General features: G+C 38.5%; 1 protein-coding gene across 10 annotated transcripts in view; it reads right to left on the bottom strand.

The window, feature by feature from the left end:
* CFAP43 (cilia and flagella associated protein 43) overlaps positions 1 to 20,641 on the bottom strand; it is a 139,718-nt gene that overhangs the window by 37,783 nt on the left and 81,294 nt on the right. For all 10 annotated transcript variants that reach the window (XM_047825493.1, XM_047825498.1, XM_047825497.1 and 7 more), the window contains one exon: positions 2,720 to 2,845. In XM_047825493.1, coding sequence (XP_047681449.1) covers positions 2,720 to 2,845 — 126 coding nt within the window. The remainder of the gene's footprint in view (positions 1 to 2,719; positions 2,846 to 20,641) is intronic.

The following is a 20,641-nucleotide window of genomic DNA, read 5'->3' on the forward strand; positions in this document are numbered from 1 at the left end:
TTTTAAATTATTTTTTCCTTAAATGAACAGCTGTTTTGGCCTATCAGTTGTCAGAACCTGCCTGATTCCCAGCCCACCCAGCCCTCTCCTCTCTACTGCTGAGGCTATTTGATCAACCCCTCCAGACTGTGTTCAGGTTGTCATTACTGGGCTTTGGTCTTTTCCCTATTGTTGAGATCCTAGCCGAGGCTAACTAATCGCCTGTTCCCTTTAGGACTGGGATCCCTGACAGGTAGGTAGCACTAACTCTTTCCAGGGACTAGTATTCTGTTCCCAAATGTGCTGAAGGCCACCTGGGTTTAGGGTGTCATCTGCTAACACTGTTCTGTGCTGGACCATCTGGTTCCACTATTACATCTAATGTGGGGCCAATCTTTCTTCCAAGCCCAGAGCTAAAAAAAAAAAAAAAAAAAAAAGAAGTAATAATATTGGGGAAACGAGTGTGTGAAGAGCCATTCTCTGCACCAAAGACTGCCTCAAAGGAGCAAAGAGGCTTCTGGAGAAATATGTAGGAATTTGATAAGCAGCAAGGAGCATCTGGACAGAGGCATGGGGTGGGGGGTAATCAGGGTGGGCTCATCAGTGATCTGCAGGTCAGCAGGCCAGAGGGGCAGGTTTGTGGGGCTGAGTGGTCCCACATTAGCTTGGAGAGAGAACCAACAATGAAGACAGGGCTAGGCACCTGACCCAGATGCACTACGGAGAGGTCAAGTGATTCTAGGTCCAAATCCTTAGTTTCCTCAAGTCAGGAAAACCAAAAACCTACCTTTTTTTGGATGGTTGCAACAATCAAAATAAATAACATTCAAAAAGCCCCTAAACTGGTGTCTATTTGCTATAATAAGAAAATGGGATGATTTGTAACAGCTTTCTGTTGAGTGTAAGAAAAGCCAAATTCTTTACAATGATGTACAAGGTCTTCAGAGCCGGTCTCTGCCCCCACCTCATTTCAAGAAGCTCTCTCCTTCCCCTGTGCTACTGCCTTTCTGGCCATGGTGTTTCTGGAGTAATCCAAGCCATTTCTGCCTCAGGACCTCTGTTCATGCTGCCTCCTTCGCCTGATATTCTCTTCCCCCAGCTCCTTGCATAGCTAGCTCCTTCTCTCCTTTTCGTTCCCTTTAAAATGGTCTTCTTTGACCGCAGAAGTAGATGCCCCATATCTATCACAGAATTCAGTTTGTTTCCATCATACAATATAGAGAGATTTGTGTATTGTCTGTCTTCTCCACTAGATTAGTGCCATGTGGGCAGGACCTATATTTCATAGGCATTGTATTCCTGGCACTGACAATAGTGCCTGGCACATAACAGGTGTTCAATAAATGTTGCAGAATGAATGGATGGATGGATGGATGAATTTTACCTCCTTGAGTCAGTCTGTGAGGTCCTCTTGGTACTGATTCTGTTATTCAATATATTTCCTCTCATTCTCAGCCTTATATCATTCACTAATTTGACAAATATGCCTCATTTCTGTATCTTTACCCCAGTCATTAACTTATTTAACAGGAAAGGGTCCTAGAGCACATCACTGGAGACCTCCCTCCTACAGGCATCAAATTATCAGCCTCTTTTTGATATAGTTGTTTAACCAACTATAATCCACTCAAATGTCCTTATATCCAGCAATATTTCCTTCTCTTCTTTAGGAAAAAAATGTTTTTTATACTTGCACACTCAAAAAGTTAAATGTACTGTGCAGGTTGAGAAAGAGGTAGCTTAAGAACATTCTGTGCAGGGGCACCTGGGTGACTCAGTCAGTTGAGTGTACAACTCTTGATTTCAGCTCAGGTCATGATCTCATAGTTTGTGGGATTAAGCCTCACGTTGGGCTCCACGCTGACAGGGCAGGATCTGCTTGGGATTCTCTCTCTCCCTCTTTCTTTCTCTGTCCCTCCCTCACTCGTGTTAGCTTGCTTGTCTCTCTTTAAAAATAAATAAATAAAAACTTAAAAAAAAGAGAACATTCTGTGTAAAACACAATTAGGACTTTTACCTAAAATAAAACCCATATGAGTAAACAATGTAATGTGACACAAAGAGATGCAAAGGCTGTATTAATAGAAGTATAGTATCTAGAAAAATGGAGGTTTCATTTTATGCTTTTCTGTAAACTGGACAGATAATAACTAGAATTCTTTTGTGGATGCCATACTCAAATATAATGAAATCATAGGGGAAAATGTATGACATATGATGAAGCTATTGAAACTACATTATATGATGGTCATAGGAGCTGGGACAGCTAGCTTAGACAAGATACAGAGGCAACATGGTAAGTGCTAATCTTCTCTGTTTTCAGAGTGGCCATTGAATAGATGATGCTTAAAGGTTAGAAGAATCAGTGAATAAAGGGAGAAGGATTCCAACTCCTGTCAAGAAATGGCTTACTAATCCAGAAGGTCCAAAGTTGGCATAGGTGGCCGAGAGGATTTCAAAAAACGTTCAAGCATATGGTGGGAGATGGTTGGAATGGATGTCAGGAAAAGAGGGACATACATCAGATGTGTGGCTGGCCCAGTCACCCCTTTCCCCTAACTCCCAAATTTAATAATTCTCTGACTCGTCGCACTTATACCTACTAGGTTTGCTTTCTTTGCATTGTGCTGGGGAAGTTTTTGTTTTGTTCACATTATCCTAGAAAAGTTCTCCTTCACATTTTCTTTTTTACTTCTTTCATTATGTTTCTTTATGGTGCTTAATTCAGATTTTTCCATACCTTTGCCACTTCTTCCTCATTTTCGTTGTGAAGCCTTTCCAGCTCTTCAAGATCCAGGCTAAATTCCTTTTGCTCTAATTTTGCGATATTGTCTATCGCTTCGTTTTCTTCCATCATAGTCAGAACCTGAATTTTCAGATAAGAAAGAATGGTGACAAGAATTAAACTTTATAGCCATGCTTTTCAGAGTCTCTTCAGACAGCAGTCAGTAAAAAAAAGAGAGGTCTTGTTTATCTAAATGTAACTATTGAGTAAAGCATTAGGTTATGGGCTTATTGTAGCCATTTAAGTTTTCAGCTTTAACCCTCATTCATCTAAAACCGACAACAAAAATGTGTAAATTCATCACTTCATTGAAAGAAATTAAAGAATTATTGATATTTAGGTGTGCTGATGGTATTGTGATCATGTGTTTTAAGAGTTCTAATCTTTTAGAGGTACCTACTTAAATAATTAAATGATATAATATCTGGGATTTACTTCAAAATGATCAGGAGAGGGCACCTGGGTGGGTCAGTTGGTTGAGCCTCCAAATTTGGCTCAGATCATAATCTCATGATTCGTGAGTTCAAGCCCCGCATCAAGCTTGCTGTCAGTGCAGAGCCTGCTTTGAATCCTCTGTTCCCCTTTCTCTCTGCCGCTCCCCTGCTCACATTCTCAAAATGAATCTCAAAAATGAATCCTAAAAATTAATAAACATTTAAAAAATGATCAGGAGAGGGGATAGTGGCTGAGGATATAGATGAAACAATATTGGCCAATGGATTTATTATTTTATTATTCTCTCTCCTTTTATATTATATTTGAACATTTCCAAAATAAAAATTATGTTTAGAAGTTTCTAACTTCAGGGAAGGCTGGGTGGTTCAGTCAGTTAAGTGTGTGATCTTTATTTTGGCTCAGGTCATGATCTCAGGGATCATGGGTTTGAGCCCTGCGTCAGGCTCTGTGCTGACAGCATAGAGCCTGGTTGGGATTCTCTCCTTCTCTCTCTGCTTGTGCTCTTTTTCTCTCTTTCTCCAAATAAACATAAAAACAATTTTTTTCTAATTAAAAAAGTTTATAACTTCAGAAAATTCAGGGCCAAAGGACACATACTGCAACACGGATGATAAAGTATTAATATCTTCAATATATTAAAAGCTCTTACAAGTCAACAACAAAAAAAAATCAGAAAATATAATAGAAAAATTGAGGACCTCAATTTCAAAATAGTTGACTGAGAATGGAGTTTACAATCATCCTTCCCCACCTCAATCCATAAAATAAAGAGAAAAGAAGTGTATGATAAATAGATAAATCCACTACTAAAATTAAGACAGAAAAAAAGAATCTTTCAGTGGCCCAGAAACTGTAACTTCTGAAAGATGAAAATCAGATGGATCTAAATGATACATGATAGCCCCAAGTGTCCACAAGACAATATTTAACAACATGTAGAAGGTACACCAGATATAGGAGCATGCAGTAACCTGGAAGTAACTGGCTGAGTGACTGGCTGGGGGGACTACATCAGAAACAGGCAGTGGATAGAACCTGCATGTATATGTACCACCAGTTGATAAAACTCCTGGGGGCCCAGCAGTAGTACCAGGGGTGTTTACCACCAGGCAGAGAAAAGTGAAATGAATATCTGAATGGGAGAAATAGGGCAATAACAAGGAGTCTGTCAGTGGCTAGAAGGAATTAGAGAACATCTCCCCCTGCCACAAGACAGGTGGCCAAGACATCTACCAACACCACCCATCCCTTCTCATTCTACTGAAAACAGAGCAATATACTTACTTAAGTCAGATCTCCTACACATCTTCCCAAGCGGGTTCAACTCGCAGAGTGAATTACAATGGGGCATGTCAACTTTAAAGATGAGCATGGAATAATAAAAATAATAATACATCACCAATATTTGGGGAACAACAAGACCATTGAAGAGAGACAATAAATTCAATAAACAGAAGACTTGTTACACAAAGAAAGGGAGTTAATTAAGCAAAAGTAGAATTTACAGTAACTAGATACAAAATGTTGTATATCATAAAAAGTATCAAGAGATTATAAAACTTAAAAACGTTGGTCTTTTAAGTTTGATCTTTGAAACAAAAATAATTCAATAGATGGGCTGAATAGCAAGATGGACAGCTGAAGATAATCAGTGATCTGCAAGAATCAGTTAAGAATTCTCCTGGGGTGTAACCAAACAAAATAAAGAGACAGAAAATGTGAAAGAAAAGTGAAGACACTGTACGATATATCTAGAAGGAGCTACAACTAACATGACTTCAGAAGAGGGGAGAATAAAGAGAATGGGGGCCATAGAGTTTAAAGAAATAACAAGGGAGAATTTTCAAAAACACAGTACAGCATGAATACTCAACTCTGAAAGGGCCTAACAAGTGTTGACCAGAAATGTGAAACTTAAGAACCAAATCTGAAACATTTCCAAAGGGGAAAAAAATATCATGAAATAGAAGAATCAGTCTTAGATTAGCAACACTGGATGCAAGAATACAATGCATCAACAGCTTTGAATCAAATGTTTGAGGGGAAGAAAAACCTTGAACCTCTAACTCTGTACCATCAAATCATCATTCAAGTGAGAGGTTAAAATAGTCATTTATAGACAGAGGCTCAGAAAGTTCACCAATACCCACACCGCTGAAAGGATTATTAAGGATGTACTAATGCTAGAGGAAGGTGGGTAGAAAGACTTAAGTCTAAAGAAGATTTACATGTTTTTAGGAGTTTTTAAAACTAGCAAATTAGAGCTATAATTCCAAATTATATCATTGAGAGAAGGTGAGGGAAACAGAGGGAGCTGGAAAAGTAAGACACAACAACAACAAAAACACACTGAGGGTGTTGTCTTATCTGCGGGATGGATAAACCAGAGCTAAACCAGAGATAAACCGGATAAACCAGAGCTAAACTAAACCAGAGCTTCTCCAATTTTAATGTGCCTATGAATCACCTGTTAAAGAACAGATTCTGATTCAGCACATATGGGCTGGGGTTAAGATTCCAGGTGATGTCAGTCAGTCCTGGTGTGCTCTTCCACTGACTATGAAGACACCAGGAGAAGTGGAAAGACAGAAGGCCAAGCATGTGAGTTATAATTTTTAAAATAGAAATAGAATTATGACTCCCAAAATAGTAAAGAAAAATAGAACAATAATAAAAAAAAAATGGATGAGCAACCCAAGAAGATAGGAAAGTGGGAAAAAGAAATAAGTTGAAAATATGTTAAATAGAAAGCAAAAAATAAAATGGCAAAAATAATTTAAAAAAATTTTTTTCAACGTTTATTATTTATTTTTGGGACAGAGAGAGACAGAGCACGAATGGGGGAGGGGCAGAGAGAGAGGGAGACACAGAATCGGAAACAGGCTCCAGGCTCTGAGCCATCAGCCCAGAGCCTGATGCGGGGCTCGAACTCACAGACCGCGAGATCGTGACCTGGCTGAAGTCGGACGCCCAACCGACTGCGCCACCCAGGCGCCCCAAAAATAATTTTAAATATATCAATAATCATAATAAATGGGGCTAATCTCACCTATTAAAAAGTTTAGATGGAATTTACAAAAAATAATCCAGCTGTATACTGATTGGCAGACAAAAGAAAGTTGGAAATAAAGGACTGGAAAAAGATATATATATATATATATATATATATATATATATATATACACATATATATATATACACACACACACACACACATATATACATGTATATATATATATACATATATATATGTATATACGTATACATATATACATATATATATACATATATATACACATATATATGTAAGTGCTAAAAAAAAAATACCAAGAAAATGGGAATATAAGAAACAAAATGTAGAGTAAGAACATTAAAAGAGAAAAAGATATTTCATATGGACAAAAGGAATAATTTATTGAGGAGATCTGTTGTGCACATTTTGACATCTAACATAAATATTGATAGAAACAGAGGGATATATTCAAAAATTGCTAATCATAACCTAGATAACAACATCTCAAATAGCAAAAATGTAAATACAGATATGAAGAACTTGACACAATTCGATTGATCTAACAGGAATTTAAAGAACACTATACCTCCCCCTACTGTCTTCCCCCACCAAAAAAGACCCAGAGAATAAAATATTCTTTACAAACACACATAGAAAGGTAAAAAAAGTGACTGGATACAAGGCTACAAAGACAATCTCAACAAGATTTGTTCACCGATCACAGTGAAATAAATTTCAATATTAGCAAAAAAAAAAAAAAACACCATATACAAAACAATCTATAATATACAAGGCAATCTGAAAATTGAAAACAGGCAAATGCATACACTCCTTTAAGAAATCCTTTGGTTGATGTGTTCAAAATGGAATTATAAATGTTTACAACTAAGGAACAATGAGAAAATTACTTATCAAAACCAGTGTAATATAGTCCAAGTGGTACTGAGAGGTATATTTACAGCCTTTCAGGCACATTGGAAAACAATAGGAAATAAACCAAGTTTTCAACTCAAAAAAGTGACAAAATGAGGACAAATAACCCGGAAGGAAGTAGGGAAGAACAAATAAAATTCTAAATTGCTAAAACCCTAAACTGGTCAAATATATAGATATAAAATAATATATATGGTTCTCTTATAATAATAGTCAAGTCAATAAAAACTGTACCATATTAATAAAATAGAAACACTTATAAAGTGTGATCAAGAAAAAAGATCAAAGGCATAAATACACAATTAGGAATAAAGAAAAGACTTGAAATTAGACTATTCTATAAATATATCTTATATATTTTAAAATCTAGATGGGATGAACAATTTTCTAAGAAACTATAATTTATCAAATCTATACTTGAAATAGAAAACCTGATAAGACTAATGACTGTAGAAAAACTTGAAACAAAGAATCAACTCTCATAACAAATCAGGCCCAGATGGTTTTATATGTGTGTGAATTTTTTGTTTCTCTTCTAATCAAAACTTAAAGGAGAATCCCACTTTATACAAACTGTTCCAGAGCATGGAAAAAAAGTAGAAAACTACTCAAATCACTTTATAAGGCTAGTATAACCCTGATACAATAATTAGACAAAGTATAAGAAAACAATATTATTTATGGATAAAGATACAAAAATCCTAAATGAAATATTAGCAAATGGAATCTGGTGTACTACTTAAACTCTATCAGAGGAACTACCAATATCTATCAGAGGAATACAAGTGTTTGATAAACTTCACAATAAAATTCACAAAAACTCTTAGGTAACAAGGGATAGAAAGGAATTTCTTTAACTTGTGAAAAAGGATATCTAACAGACGCTGAGACAAATATCATACTGAAAAGTTAGAACCTTTCCTGTTGAGGTCAGGAAGAAGACAAGCATGTCTACTCCTATGACCGCTATTATATTAGAAGCCCTTAACATAAGACAAGAAAAAGAAATGAAATGGGGTGCCTGGGTGGCTCAGTCGGTTGAGCGTCTGACTTTGACCCAGATCATGATCTCACACTCATGGATTCCAGCCCCGCATTGGGCTCTGTGCTAACAGCTCAGAGCCTGGAGCCTTGCTTCGGATTCTGTGTCTCCCTCTCTCTCTGCCCCTCCCCCACTCACTTGTGCACATGCGCGCTCTCTCTCTCTCAAAAATAAATAAACATAATAATAATAAAAAAAAGTAATGAAGTATAAAAATTGATGAGACATGATTTTCAGAAGATATGATCATTTACCTAGACAGTCCAAGAGAATCAACTGACAAAAAGGATAACTAAAAAGAGAATTCAGCAACATGATCAGATATAAAAGATAAAATCAGTAACATTCATATATACTAGTAGTAACAAATTAGAAATTGTAATAGAAAAATATTCCATTCACAAAAGTTTTAAAAAACCTATAAAATATCTAAAATGAATGTAATGAGAAGATTATACAGTCATTTTTATACTATAACTTTACTGAACAAACTAGATTAAAAAATGTTTCTTTTAATGTTTATTTATTTTTGAGAGAGAAACAGCATGAACAGGCGAGAGGCAGAGAGAGAGGGAGGGAGACACAGAATCCGAGGCAGACTCCAGGCTCCCAGCTATTAGCACAGAGCCTGACGTGAGGCTTGAATCCACGAACTGCAAGATAATGACCTGAGCTGAAGTCGGACCCTCAACTGACTGAGCCACCCAGGCGCCCCATGAACAAACTGGATTTTAAAACAAAGACTGCAACAAGAGATGAAGAAGGCCAGAGGGTAGGGAGATATTTTTGCTTTTGGAGAGAGGACAGAGACAGGTGGGGAGAGTACAGGCAAAGCACTCCCCCAGAAAGCAGCTGGAGAGAAAGAGAGTGGAAACACCCACAAGAGACTGAACGAGAAAGGTAAAAGGGGAGAAAGGAGAAACGGCAAAGAAAGGAGAGGGTTTAAATATCAACAAGACTCTACAAATAGGGGAGTGCAGAGTCTGAAACTCTACAGCTTGATACGTGGTGGAGCTCTGGTGGGAAGGGTGAATCCCCAGGAGCAGACGGTGAGGTCTGAGGGTCCTTGGGTCACATAGGAAGAGGTGGTTCCCTGCTGGGAGGACATTGGTAAAGGCTGTACGGCCTCCCCACAGGCAAAGGTCCCAGTGGACCCCAGAGAACAGCTACATTAGCTGGTGTTGGAACAAGGACGTTAAGGGTGAAGCCTAGCACTGGATGTGTGTTGTGATTTACCATAATCCCTGAAATGCTGCTGCTACATGATTGCATAAACTTTTTCTGCGGCGGGCTGGCACCCGGCTGCAGTCTCTGGGCATCTGCAGCAGCACAGTCACACAAACGTACCATTGCTGGATGAGAACCTCCTCCAGAGGGTCTCAGTGGGTCAAAGCTGCAGGGCCCTCAGTAGTGAGGGGTTTGGAAACACAGCCCCACCTGAGATAAAACTCATGAGGGAGGTATCACCTGGCAGGCTGACAGCTTAGTTATGGACTTTGTAGAAGTCGGGAGGGGACAGAAGCTGGAGGCAAAGGTGGGGTGCTTGACTGCCCCTTGGTGAGAGCACAGAGTCCTAATACTAGAGACTGGGTAGCTGGGTGACACCATTTTCACCCCTCCCACACATGCACATACATGCGTACATACGCCACAATGATGCACCCAAGTAAACTAAGCAGTGCCATCTAGTGGAGAACGGAGCCATTACACCAAGCCCCAGACGACTGGGCCAACTGTGCTCTTGAGGAACACTGCAAGTTTCTCCGCCTGCTTAGTTTACAGACTATAAAGTGCTTCACAGCTTGACTTCTAGGGGAAACTGGTTATCACTTCAATTGTATTTCATTCTGTTCACTGGCCCATCTATTCAATTTTTTTCTTTTTCTTTTCATATTCTTGAATACAGAAGGAAAAAATTTATTTTTATTTTCCATTCTTATAAAAAAGATTTTTCTTTAATTTTATTCTATATATTTTTACTTTTTTGTAAATTTTTAAAATTCTATTTTATTTTCATCATTTCATTTTACTCTATTGTATTCACTTCTTTAATTTTCAAATGTTTTCCTTTTTTTTTTCTTTTCTTTTCTTTCCCTTTTTCCTCCATTCTATCAAGCTTCTTTCAACAACCAGACCAAAACACACCTAAATGTCCTTTGACATTTTAGTGTTGTTTTCAATTTTTAATTAATTAATTTGTTTTTATTAATTATTCCTTCAAAATGATTAAACAAAGGAATTCACCACAAAAGAAAGAACAGGAAGAAATGACAACCAGGGACTTAACCAACACAGATACAAGCAAGATGTCTGAGCCAGAATTTAGAATCATGATAATAAGAATACTAGCTGGGGTTGAAAAAAGCGTAGAATCCCTTTCTGTGGAGATTAAAAAAAGGAAAATCTAGTCAGGGTGAAATTAAAAACGCTATAACTGAGATGCAATCTTGAATGGATGCCCCAGTGGCAACGATGGATAAGCAGACCAATGAATCAGCGATATAGAGGCCAAACTTACGGAGAATGATGAAGCAGAAAAAAAGAGGGAAACTAAGGCAAAAGAGCATGATAAAAGAATTAGAGAACTCAGTGACTCATTAAAAATGAATAACCTCTGAATCATAGGGGTCCCAGAAGATGAAGAGAGAGAAATTGGGGTAGAAAGGTTATGTGAACAAATCATAGCAGAAAACTTTCCTAACCTGGGGAAAGACACAGAAATAAAAGTCCAGGAAGCACAGAGAACTCCCACTAAATTCAACAAAAACCAACCATCAACAAGGCATATCATAGTCAAATTCACAAAATACTCAGGTAAGGAAAGAATTATGAAAGCAGCAGGGGAAAAGAGGTCCTTAACCTACAAGGGAAGACAGATCAGGTTCACAGCAGACCTATCCACAGAAACTTGGCAGGCCAGAAAGGAGTGGCAGGATATATTCAATGTGCTGAATCAGAAAAATATGCAGCCAAGAATTCTCTATCCAGCAAGGCTGTCATTCAAAATAGAAAGACAGACAAACAGTTTCCCAAACAAAAACTAAAGGAGTTTGTGACTAAACCAGCCCTGCAAGAAATTTTAAGGAAGACTCTCTGAGGGGAGAAAAGATGAAACAAAACAAAACAGACCCAAAACAACAAAGACCAGAGAGCACCACCAGAAACTCCAACACTACAGGCAAAACAATGGCAATAAATTCATATCTTCCAGTACTCACTCTAAATGTCAATGACCAAACACTCCAATCAAAAGACACAGGGTAATAGAATGGATAAGAAAATAAGATCCATCTATATGCTGTTTACAAGAGAACCATTTTAGACCTAAAGACACCTTTAGATTGAAAGTAAGGGGATGGAAAAACATCTACCATACTAATGTTCACCAAAAGAAAGCCAGAGTAGCCATAATTATATAAGACAATCTAGATTTTAAAATAAAGACTGTAACAAGAGATGAAGAAGGGCATTATATCATAATTAAGGGGTCTATCCATCAAGAAGATCTAACAATTATAAACATTTATGCTCCAAATGTGAAAACACCCAAATATATAAATCCATTAATCACAAACATACAGAAATTCATTGATAATAATACCATAATAGTAGGGGACTTCAACACCCCACTCACAGCAATGGACAGATATCTAAATAGAAACTCAAAAAGGAAACAATGGCTTTGAAGGACACACTGGACCGGATGCACTTAACATATATATTCAGAACACTTCATCTTAAAGCAGCAGAATACACATATCTTCTCGAGTGTAAATGGAACATTCTCCAAAATAGACCACTGAGACACAAATCAGCCCTCAACAGGTACAAAAATATTAAGATCACACCATGCATATTTTCAGACCACAATGCTATGAAACAAAATCAACCACAAGAAAAAAATTGGAAAGACAACAAAAACTTGGAGAGTAAAGAACATACTAAGGAATCAGTGGGCTAACCAAGAAGTTAAAGAGGAAATTAAAAAGTACATGGAAGTCAATGAAAATAATACCACCACAGTCCAAAACCTCCAGAATGCAGCAAAGGCAGTCATACGAGGGAAGTATATAGCAATCCAGGCCTTCCTAAAGAAGGAAGAAAGGTCTCAGATACACAACCTAACCTTACACCTTAAAGAACTGGAAAAAGAACAGCAAATAAAACCCCAAGTCAGCAGAAGATGGGAAGTAATAAAGATTAGAGCAGAAATGAATGCTATCGAAATCAAAAAACCAGTAGAACATATCAATGAAACCAGGAGCTAGTTCTTTGAAATAATTAAAAAAATTGATAAACCCCTAGCCAGTTTGATCAAAAAGAAAAAGAAAGGACCCAAATAAATAAAATCAAGAATGAAAGAGGAGAGATCACAACCAACACTGCAGAAATAAAAACAATAATAAGAGAATATTATGAGCAATTATATGCCAATAAATTGGACAATCTGGAAGAAATGGACAAATTCCTAGAAACATATAAACTACCAAAACTGAAACAGGAAGAAATAGAAAATTTGAACAGACCCATAACCAGTAAAGAAATCAAATTAGTAATCAAAAACCTCCCAAAACACAAGAGTACAGGGCTGGATGGCTTTCCAGAGGAATTCTACCATTTAAGAAGACTATTAGTCTTCGATAGTCAATAGTATAAGTTAGTAAATAGAAAAAGAATACTATTTTTTGAAGCTGTTCCAAAAAAACAGAAATGGAAGGAAAACTCCCAAACTCATTCTATAAAACTAACATTACCTTGACTCCAAAACCAAAGACACTACTAAAAAGGGAGAACTACAGACCAATTTCCCTGATGAACATGCATGCAAAAATCCTCAACAAGATATTAGCCAACCGGATCCAACAATACATTAAAAAAATTATTCACCATGACCAAGCAGGATTTATACCTGGGATGCAGGGCTGGTTCAATATCTATAAAACAATCAATGTGATACATCACATCAATAAAAAAAGGACAAGAACCATACGATCCTCTCAATAGATGCAGAGAAAGCATTTGACAAAATACAGCATCCTTTCTTGACAAAGGCCCTCAAGAAAGTAGGGACAGAAGGAGCATACCTCAAGATCATAAAGGCCATATTATGAACGATCCAACGCTAATATCATCCTCAATGGGGAAAAACTGAGAGCTTTCCCCCTAAGGTCAGAAACACGACAGGTATGTCCACTCTCACCACTGTTACTCAACATGCTATTGGAAATCCTAGCCTCAGCAATAAGACAACACAAAGAAATAAAAGGCATCCAAATCAGCAAGGAGGAAGTCAAACTTTCACTCTTTGCAGACAACATGATACTCTATATGGGAAACAAAAGAGTCCACCAAAAAACTGCTAGAACTGATCTATGATTTCAGCAAAGTCTCAGTATATAAATCAATGCACAGAAATTGGTTGCATTCCTATACACCAATAATGAAGCAACAGAAAGAGAAATCAAGGAATCGACACCATTTACAATTGCACCCAAACCCATAAATACCTAGGAATAAACCTAACCAAAAGAGGTGAAAAATCTATATACACTGAAAACTATAGAAAGCTTATGAAAGAAATTGAAGAAGACACAAAAAATGGAAAAATATTCCATGCTCCTGGATAGGAAGAACAAATATTGTTAAGAGGTCAATACTACCCAAAGCAATCTACATATTCAATGCAATCCCTATCAAAAACATCAGCATTCTTCACAGAGCTAGAACAAGCAACCCTAAAATGTGTATGGAACCAGAAAAAGACCCCAAATAGTCAATGCAATCCTGAAAACCAAAGGTGGAGGCATCACAATCACGGACATTGAGCTGTATTACAAAGCTGTAATCATCAAGACAGTATGGTATTGGCACAAAAACAGACCATAGATCAATGGAACAGAATAGAGAACCCAGAAATAGACCCACAAACAAATGACCAACTAATCTTTGACAAAGAAGGAAAGAATATCCAATGGAATCAAGAGTCTCTTCAGCAAGTGGTGCTGGGGAAACTGGACAACGACATGCAAAAGAATGAGCCTGGACCACTTTCTTACACGATACACAAAAATAAACTCAAAATGGATGAAAGACCTCAATGTAAGACAGGAAGCCATCAAAATCCTCAAGGAGAAAGCAGGCAAACACCTCTTTGATCTTGGCCGCAGCAACTTCTTACTCAACACATCTCTGGAGGCAAGGGAAACAAAAGCAAAAATGAACTATTGGGACCTCATTAAAATAAAAAGCTTCTGCACAGCGAAGGAAACAATCAGCAAAACTAAAAGGCAACCAACAGAATGGGAGAAGATATTTGCAAATGACATATCAGATAAAGGGTTAGTATCCAAAATCTATAACAAACTTCTCAAACTCAACACCCAAAAAACAAACAATCCAGTGAAGAAATGGGCATAAGACATGAATTGACACTTCTCCAAAGAAGACATCCAGATGGCCAACTGCACATGAAAAAATGCTCAACATCACTCATCATAAGGGAAATAAAAATTAAAGCTACAATGAGATACCACCTCATACCAGTCAGAATGGATAAAATTAACAACTCAGGCAACAACAGATGTTTGTGAGGATACAGAGAAAGAGGATCTCTTTTGCACTGCTGGTAGGAAAGCAAACTGGTGCAGCCACTCTGGAAAACAGTATGGAGGTTTCTCAAAAAATTAAAAATAGAACTACCCTATGACCCAGCAACTGCGCTATTAGGTATTTATCCAAAGGATACAGGTGTGTTTATAGCAATGTTTTATAAACCAATGTTTATAGCAGCACTATTGATAATAGCCAAAGCATGGAAAGAACCCAAATGTCCATCAATGGATGAATGGACAAATAAGATGTGGTGTATATATATATATACATATACATACATACATACATACATACATACATACAATGGAGTATTACTCGGCAATCAAAAGAATGAAATCTTGCCATTTGTAACTATGTGGATGGAACTAGAGTGTATTATGTTAAGTTAAATTAGTCAGAGAAAGAAAAATATCATACGATTTCATTCATATGAGGACTTTAAGATACAAAACAGATGAACATAAGGGAAGGGAAGTAAAAATAATATAAAAACAAGGAGGGGGAGCAAAACATAAGAGACTCTTAAATACAAAGAATAAACTGAGGGCTGCTGGAGGGGTTGTAGGTGGGGGGATGGGCTAAATGGGTAAGGGGCATTAAGGAAGACACTTGTTGGGATGAACACTGGGTGTGATACAGATAGGGGTGAGCACTGGGTGTGAGCACAAAGGCGATGAATCACTGGAATCTACTTTTGAAATCATTATTGCACTATATGCTAACTTGGGTGTAAACAAACAAACAAACAAACAAATAAATAAATAAATAAAATTATTAAAAAATAAATAAAGGTCACATTCCTGGGTGGGGGGGGGGAAGAAAGAAACAAAACAGATGAACATATGGGAAGGGGAGAAAAAAGAGAAGAGAGGGAAACAACCACAAGACATTCTTAATGATAGAGAATAAACTATGGGTTGATGGAGGGAGGTCAGTGGGAGATGGGCTAGATGGATGATGGATACTAAGGAAGGTATTTATGATGAGCACTAGGTGTTGTATGTAAGTGATGAATCACTGAATTCTACTCCTGAAACCAATATTGCACTGTATGTTAACTAAAATTAAACAAAACAAAACAAAAAACTTCACTGAAGAATTCTTAACTGAATACAGATATATATTATTTACATATAAATAGTATACTTATATAGTACATATTACATATAAGATTTATATCATAAATTTTTGTAAATTATGGGGCATCTAGGTGGCTCAGTTGGTTGAGCATCCGACTTAAGCTCAGGTCATGATCTTGCCGTTCCGGACTTAGAGCCCCGCATTGGGCTCTGTGCTGACAGCTCAGGGCCTGAAGCCTGTTTCAGATTCTGTTTCTCCCTCTCTCTCTGCTCCTCCCCCACCTGCACTCTGTCTTTATCTCAAAAGTAAACATTAAAAAAATTTTTTAATAAAAATTTTTTATAAATTATGTATTTCTATAAACTTTCAGAGAGCAAATAAACCCTCACCCAAGTAAAACATAAGCAATATAGTCTCAAAGTCAGATCAGAGTTTTTCAAGCCAATGAAAAACTTGGAGTTTGACAAGCCAATTTTAAAATTCAAATAGAAAAATAAGTGCATAAAAAGGCCAACATTTTTCTTCTTTTAAAGTGTAAAAGGAGAGGGGTGCCTGGTTGACTCAGTCGGTTAAGCATCCGACTCTTGATTTGGGCTCAGATCATGATCTCTTGTCGCGGGATCAAGCCCCATGTTAGGCTCCACATTGACAGCATGGAGCCTGCTTAGGATTCTCTCTCCCTCTCTCTCTGCCACTCTCTCCCCACCTCAATAAAATAAAATAAACATTTTAAAAAATTAAAAACGATTCTCTCTGCCCCTCCACCACTCACACGTGTGTGTGCTCTCTCTCAAACTAAATAAATAAACATTAAAAAAAAGAATAAAGGAAGAATTACTTTCAAAGTATAAAAATATTTTTATTTTATAAAGCTAGCTATCAAAATAGTTTGGAATTGGCTTTGAAAATTATCAATACTCGGAGTTGCGGCAAGATGGCGGCTTAGGAGGACGCTGGGCTCACCGCACGTCCTGCTGATCACTTAGATTCCATCTACACCTGCCTAAATAACCCAGAAAACCGCCAGAGGATTAGCAGAACGGAGTCGCCGGAGCCAAACGCAGACGAGAGGCCCACGGAAGAGGGTAGGAAGGGCGGCGAGGCGGTGCGCGCTCCACGGACTGGCGGGAGGGAGCCGGGGCGGAGGGGCGGCTCGCCGGCCAAGCAGAGCCCCCGAGTCTGGCTTGCAAAAGCGGAGGGGCCGGGCGGACTGTGTTCCGACAGCAAGCGCGACTTAGCGTCTGGGAGGTCATAAGTTAACAGCTCTGCTCGGAAAGCGGGAAGGCTGGAGGACAAAGGGAGGGAGAGCTGCTGAGCCCCCTGACAACAGAGCTCAGTTTGGTGGGGAACAAAGGCGCTCGCCAGTGCCATTTCCCCCGCCCATCCCCCAGCCGAAATCCCAAAGGGAACCGGTTCCTGCCAGGGAACTTGCTCGCTCTGCACAAACACCCAACTCTGCGCTTCGGCGGAGCCAAACCTCCAGCAGCAGATCTGACTCCCTCCCGCTGCCACAGGGCCCCTCCTGAAGTGGATCACCTAAGGAGAAGCGATCTAAGCCTGCCCCCCCTGCCCCCGAGCACCTTGCCTACCCACCCCAGCTAATACGCCAGATCCCCAGCATCACAAGCCTGGCAGGGTGCAAGTAGCCCAGACGAGCCACACCACCCCACAGTGAATCCCACCCCTAGGAGAGGGGAAGAGAAGGCACACACCAGTCTGACTGTGGCCCCAGCGGTGGGCTGGGGGCAGACATCAGGTCTGACTGCGGCCCCGCCCACCAACTCCAGTTATACACCACAGCACAGGGGAAGTGCCCTGCAGGTCCTCACCACGCCAGGGACTATCCAAAATGACCAAGCGGAAGAACTCCCCTCAGAAGAATCTCCAGGAAATAACAACAGCTAATGAGCTGATCAAAAAGGATTTAAATAATATAACAGAAAGTGAATTTAGAATAATAGTCATAAAATTAATCGCTGGGCTTGAAAACAGTATACAGGACAGCAGAGAATCTCTTGCTACAGAGATCAAGGGACTAAGGAACAGTCACGAGGAGCTGAAAAATGCTTTAAACGAAATGCATAACAAAATGGAAACCACCACAGCTCGGCTTGAAGAGGCAGAGGAGAGAATAGGTGAACTAGAAGATAAAGTTATGGAAAAAGAGGAAGCTGAGAAAAAGAGAGATAAAAAAATCTAGGAGTATGAGGGGAAAATTAGAGAATTAAGTGATACACTAAAAAGAAATAATATACGCATAATTGGTATCCCAGAGGAGGAAGAGAGAGGGAAAGGTGCTGAAGGGGTACTTGAAGAAATAATAGCTGAGAACTTCCCTGAACTGGGGAAGGAAAAAAGCATTGAAATCCAAGAGGCACAGAGAACTCCCTTCAGACGTAACTTGAATCGATCTTCTGCACGACATACCATAGTGAAACTGGCAAAATACAAGGATAAAGAGAAAATTCTGAAAGCAGCAAGGGGTAAACGTGCCCTCACATATAAAGGGAGACCTATAAGACTCGTGACTGATCTCTCTTTTGAAACTTGGCAGGCCAGAAAGAATTGGCACGAGATTTTCAGGGTGCTAGACAGAAAAAATATGCAGCCGAGAATCCTCTATCCAGCAAGTCTGTCATTTAGAATAGAAGGAGAGATAAAGGTCTTCCCAAACAAACAAAAACTGAAGGAATTTGTCACCACTAAACCAGCCCTACAAGAGATCCTAAGGGGGACCCTGTGAGACAAAGTCCCAGAGACATCACTATAAGCATAAAACATACAGACATCACAATGACTCTAAACCCGTATCTTTCTATAATAACACTGAATGTAAATGGATTAAATGCGCCAACCAAAAGATATAGGGTATCAGAATGGATAAAAAAACAAGACCCATCTATTTGCCGTCTACAAGAGACTCATTTTAGACCGGAGGACACCTTTAGATTGAGAGTGAGGGGATGGAGAACTATTTATCATGCGACTGGAAGCCAAAAGAAAGCTGGAGTAGCCATACTTATATCAGACAAACTAGACTTTAAATTAAAGGCTGTAACAAGAGATGAAGAAGGACATTATATAATAGTTACAGGGTCTATCCATCAGGAAGAGCTAACAATTATAAATGTCTATGCACCGAATACCAGAGCCCCCAAATATATAAAGCAATTACTCATAAACATAAGCAACCTTATTGATAAGAATGTGGTAATTGCAGGGGACTTTAATATACCACTTACAGAAATGGATAGATCATCTAGGCACACGGTCAATAAAGAAACAAGGGCCCTGAATGAGACATTGGATCAGATGGACTTGACAGATATATTTAGAACTCTGCATCCCAAAGCAACAGAATATACTTTCTTCTCGAGTGCACATGGAACATTCTCCAAGATAGATCATATACTGGGTCACAAAACAGCCCTTCATAAGTTTACAAGAATTGAAATTATACCATGCTTACTTTCAGACCACAATGCTATGAAGCTTGAAATCAACCACAGAAAAAAGTCTGGAAAACCTCCAAAAGCATGGAGGTTAAAGAACACCCTACTAACGAATGAGTGGGTCAACCAGGCAATTAGAGAAGAAATTAAAAAATATATGGAAACAAACGAAAATGAAAATACAACAATCCAAACGCTTTGGGACGCAGCGAAGGCAGTCCTGAGAGGAAAATACATTGCAATCCAGGCCTATCTCAAGAAACAAGAAAAATCCCAAATACAAAATCTAACAGCACACCTAAAGGAACTAGAAGCAGAACAGCAAAGGCAGCCTAAGCCCAGCAGAAGAAGAGAAATAATAAAGATCAGAGCAGAAATAAACAATATAGAAACTAAGAAAACTGTAGAGCAGATCAACGAAACCAAGAGTTGGTTTTTTGAAAAAATAAACAAAATTGACAAACCTCTAGCCAGGCTTCTCAAAAAGAAAAGGGAGATGACCCAAATAGATAAAATCATGAATGAAAATGGAACGATTACAACCAATCCCTCAGAGATACAAACAATTATCAGGGAATACTATGAAAACTTATATGCCAACAAATTGGACAACCTGGAAGAAATGGACAAATTCCTGAACACCCACACTCTTCCAAAACTCAATCAGGAGGAAATAGAAAGCTTGAACAGACCCATAACCAGCAAAGAAATTGAATCGGTTATCAAAAATCTCCCAACAAATAAGAGTCCAGGACCAGATGGCTTCCCAGGGGAGTTCTACCAGACGTTTAAAGCAGAGATAATACCTATCCTTCTCAAGCTATTCCAAGAAATAGAAAGGGAAGGAAAACTTCCAGACTCATTCTATGAAGCCAGTATTACTTTGATTCCTAAACCAGACAGAGACCCAGTAAAAAAAGAGAACTACAGGCCAATATCCCTGATGAATATGGATGCAAAAATTCTCAATAAGATACTAGCAAATCGAATTCAACGGCATATAAAAAGAATTATTCACCATGATCAAGTGGGATTCATTCCTGGGATGCAGGGCTGGTTCAACATTCGCAAATCAATCAACATGATACATCACATTAACAAAAAAAGAGAGAAGAACCATATGATCCTGTCAATCGATGCAGAAAAGGCCTTCGACAAAATCCAGCACCCTTTCTTAATAAAAACCCTTGAGAAAGTCGGGATAGAAGGAACATACTTAAAGATCATAAAAGCCATTTATGAAAAGCCCACAGCTAACATCATCCTCAACGGGGAAAAACTGAGAGCTT

The sequence above is a fragment of the Prionailurus viverrinus genome, chromosome D2 (assembly GCF_022837055.1).
Source record: "Prionailurus viverrinus isolate Anna chromosome D2, UM_Priviv_1.0, whole genome shotgun sequence".
NCBI lineage: Eukaryota > Metazoa > Chordata > Mammalia > Carnivora > Felidae > Prionailurus > Prionailurus viverrinus.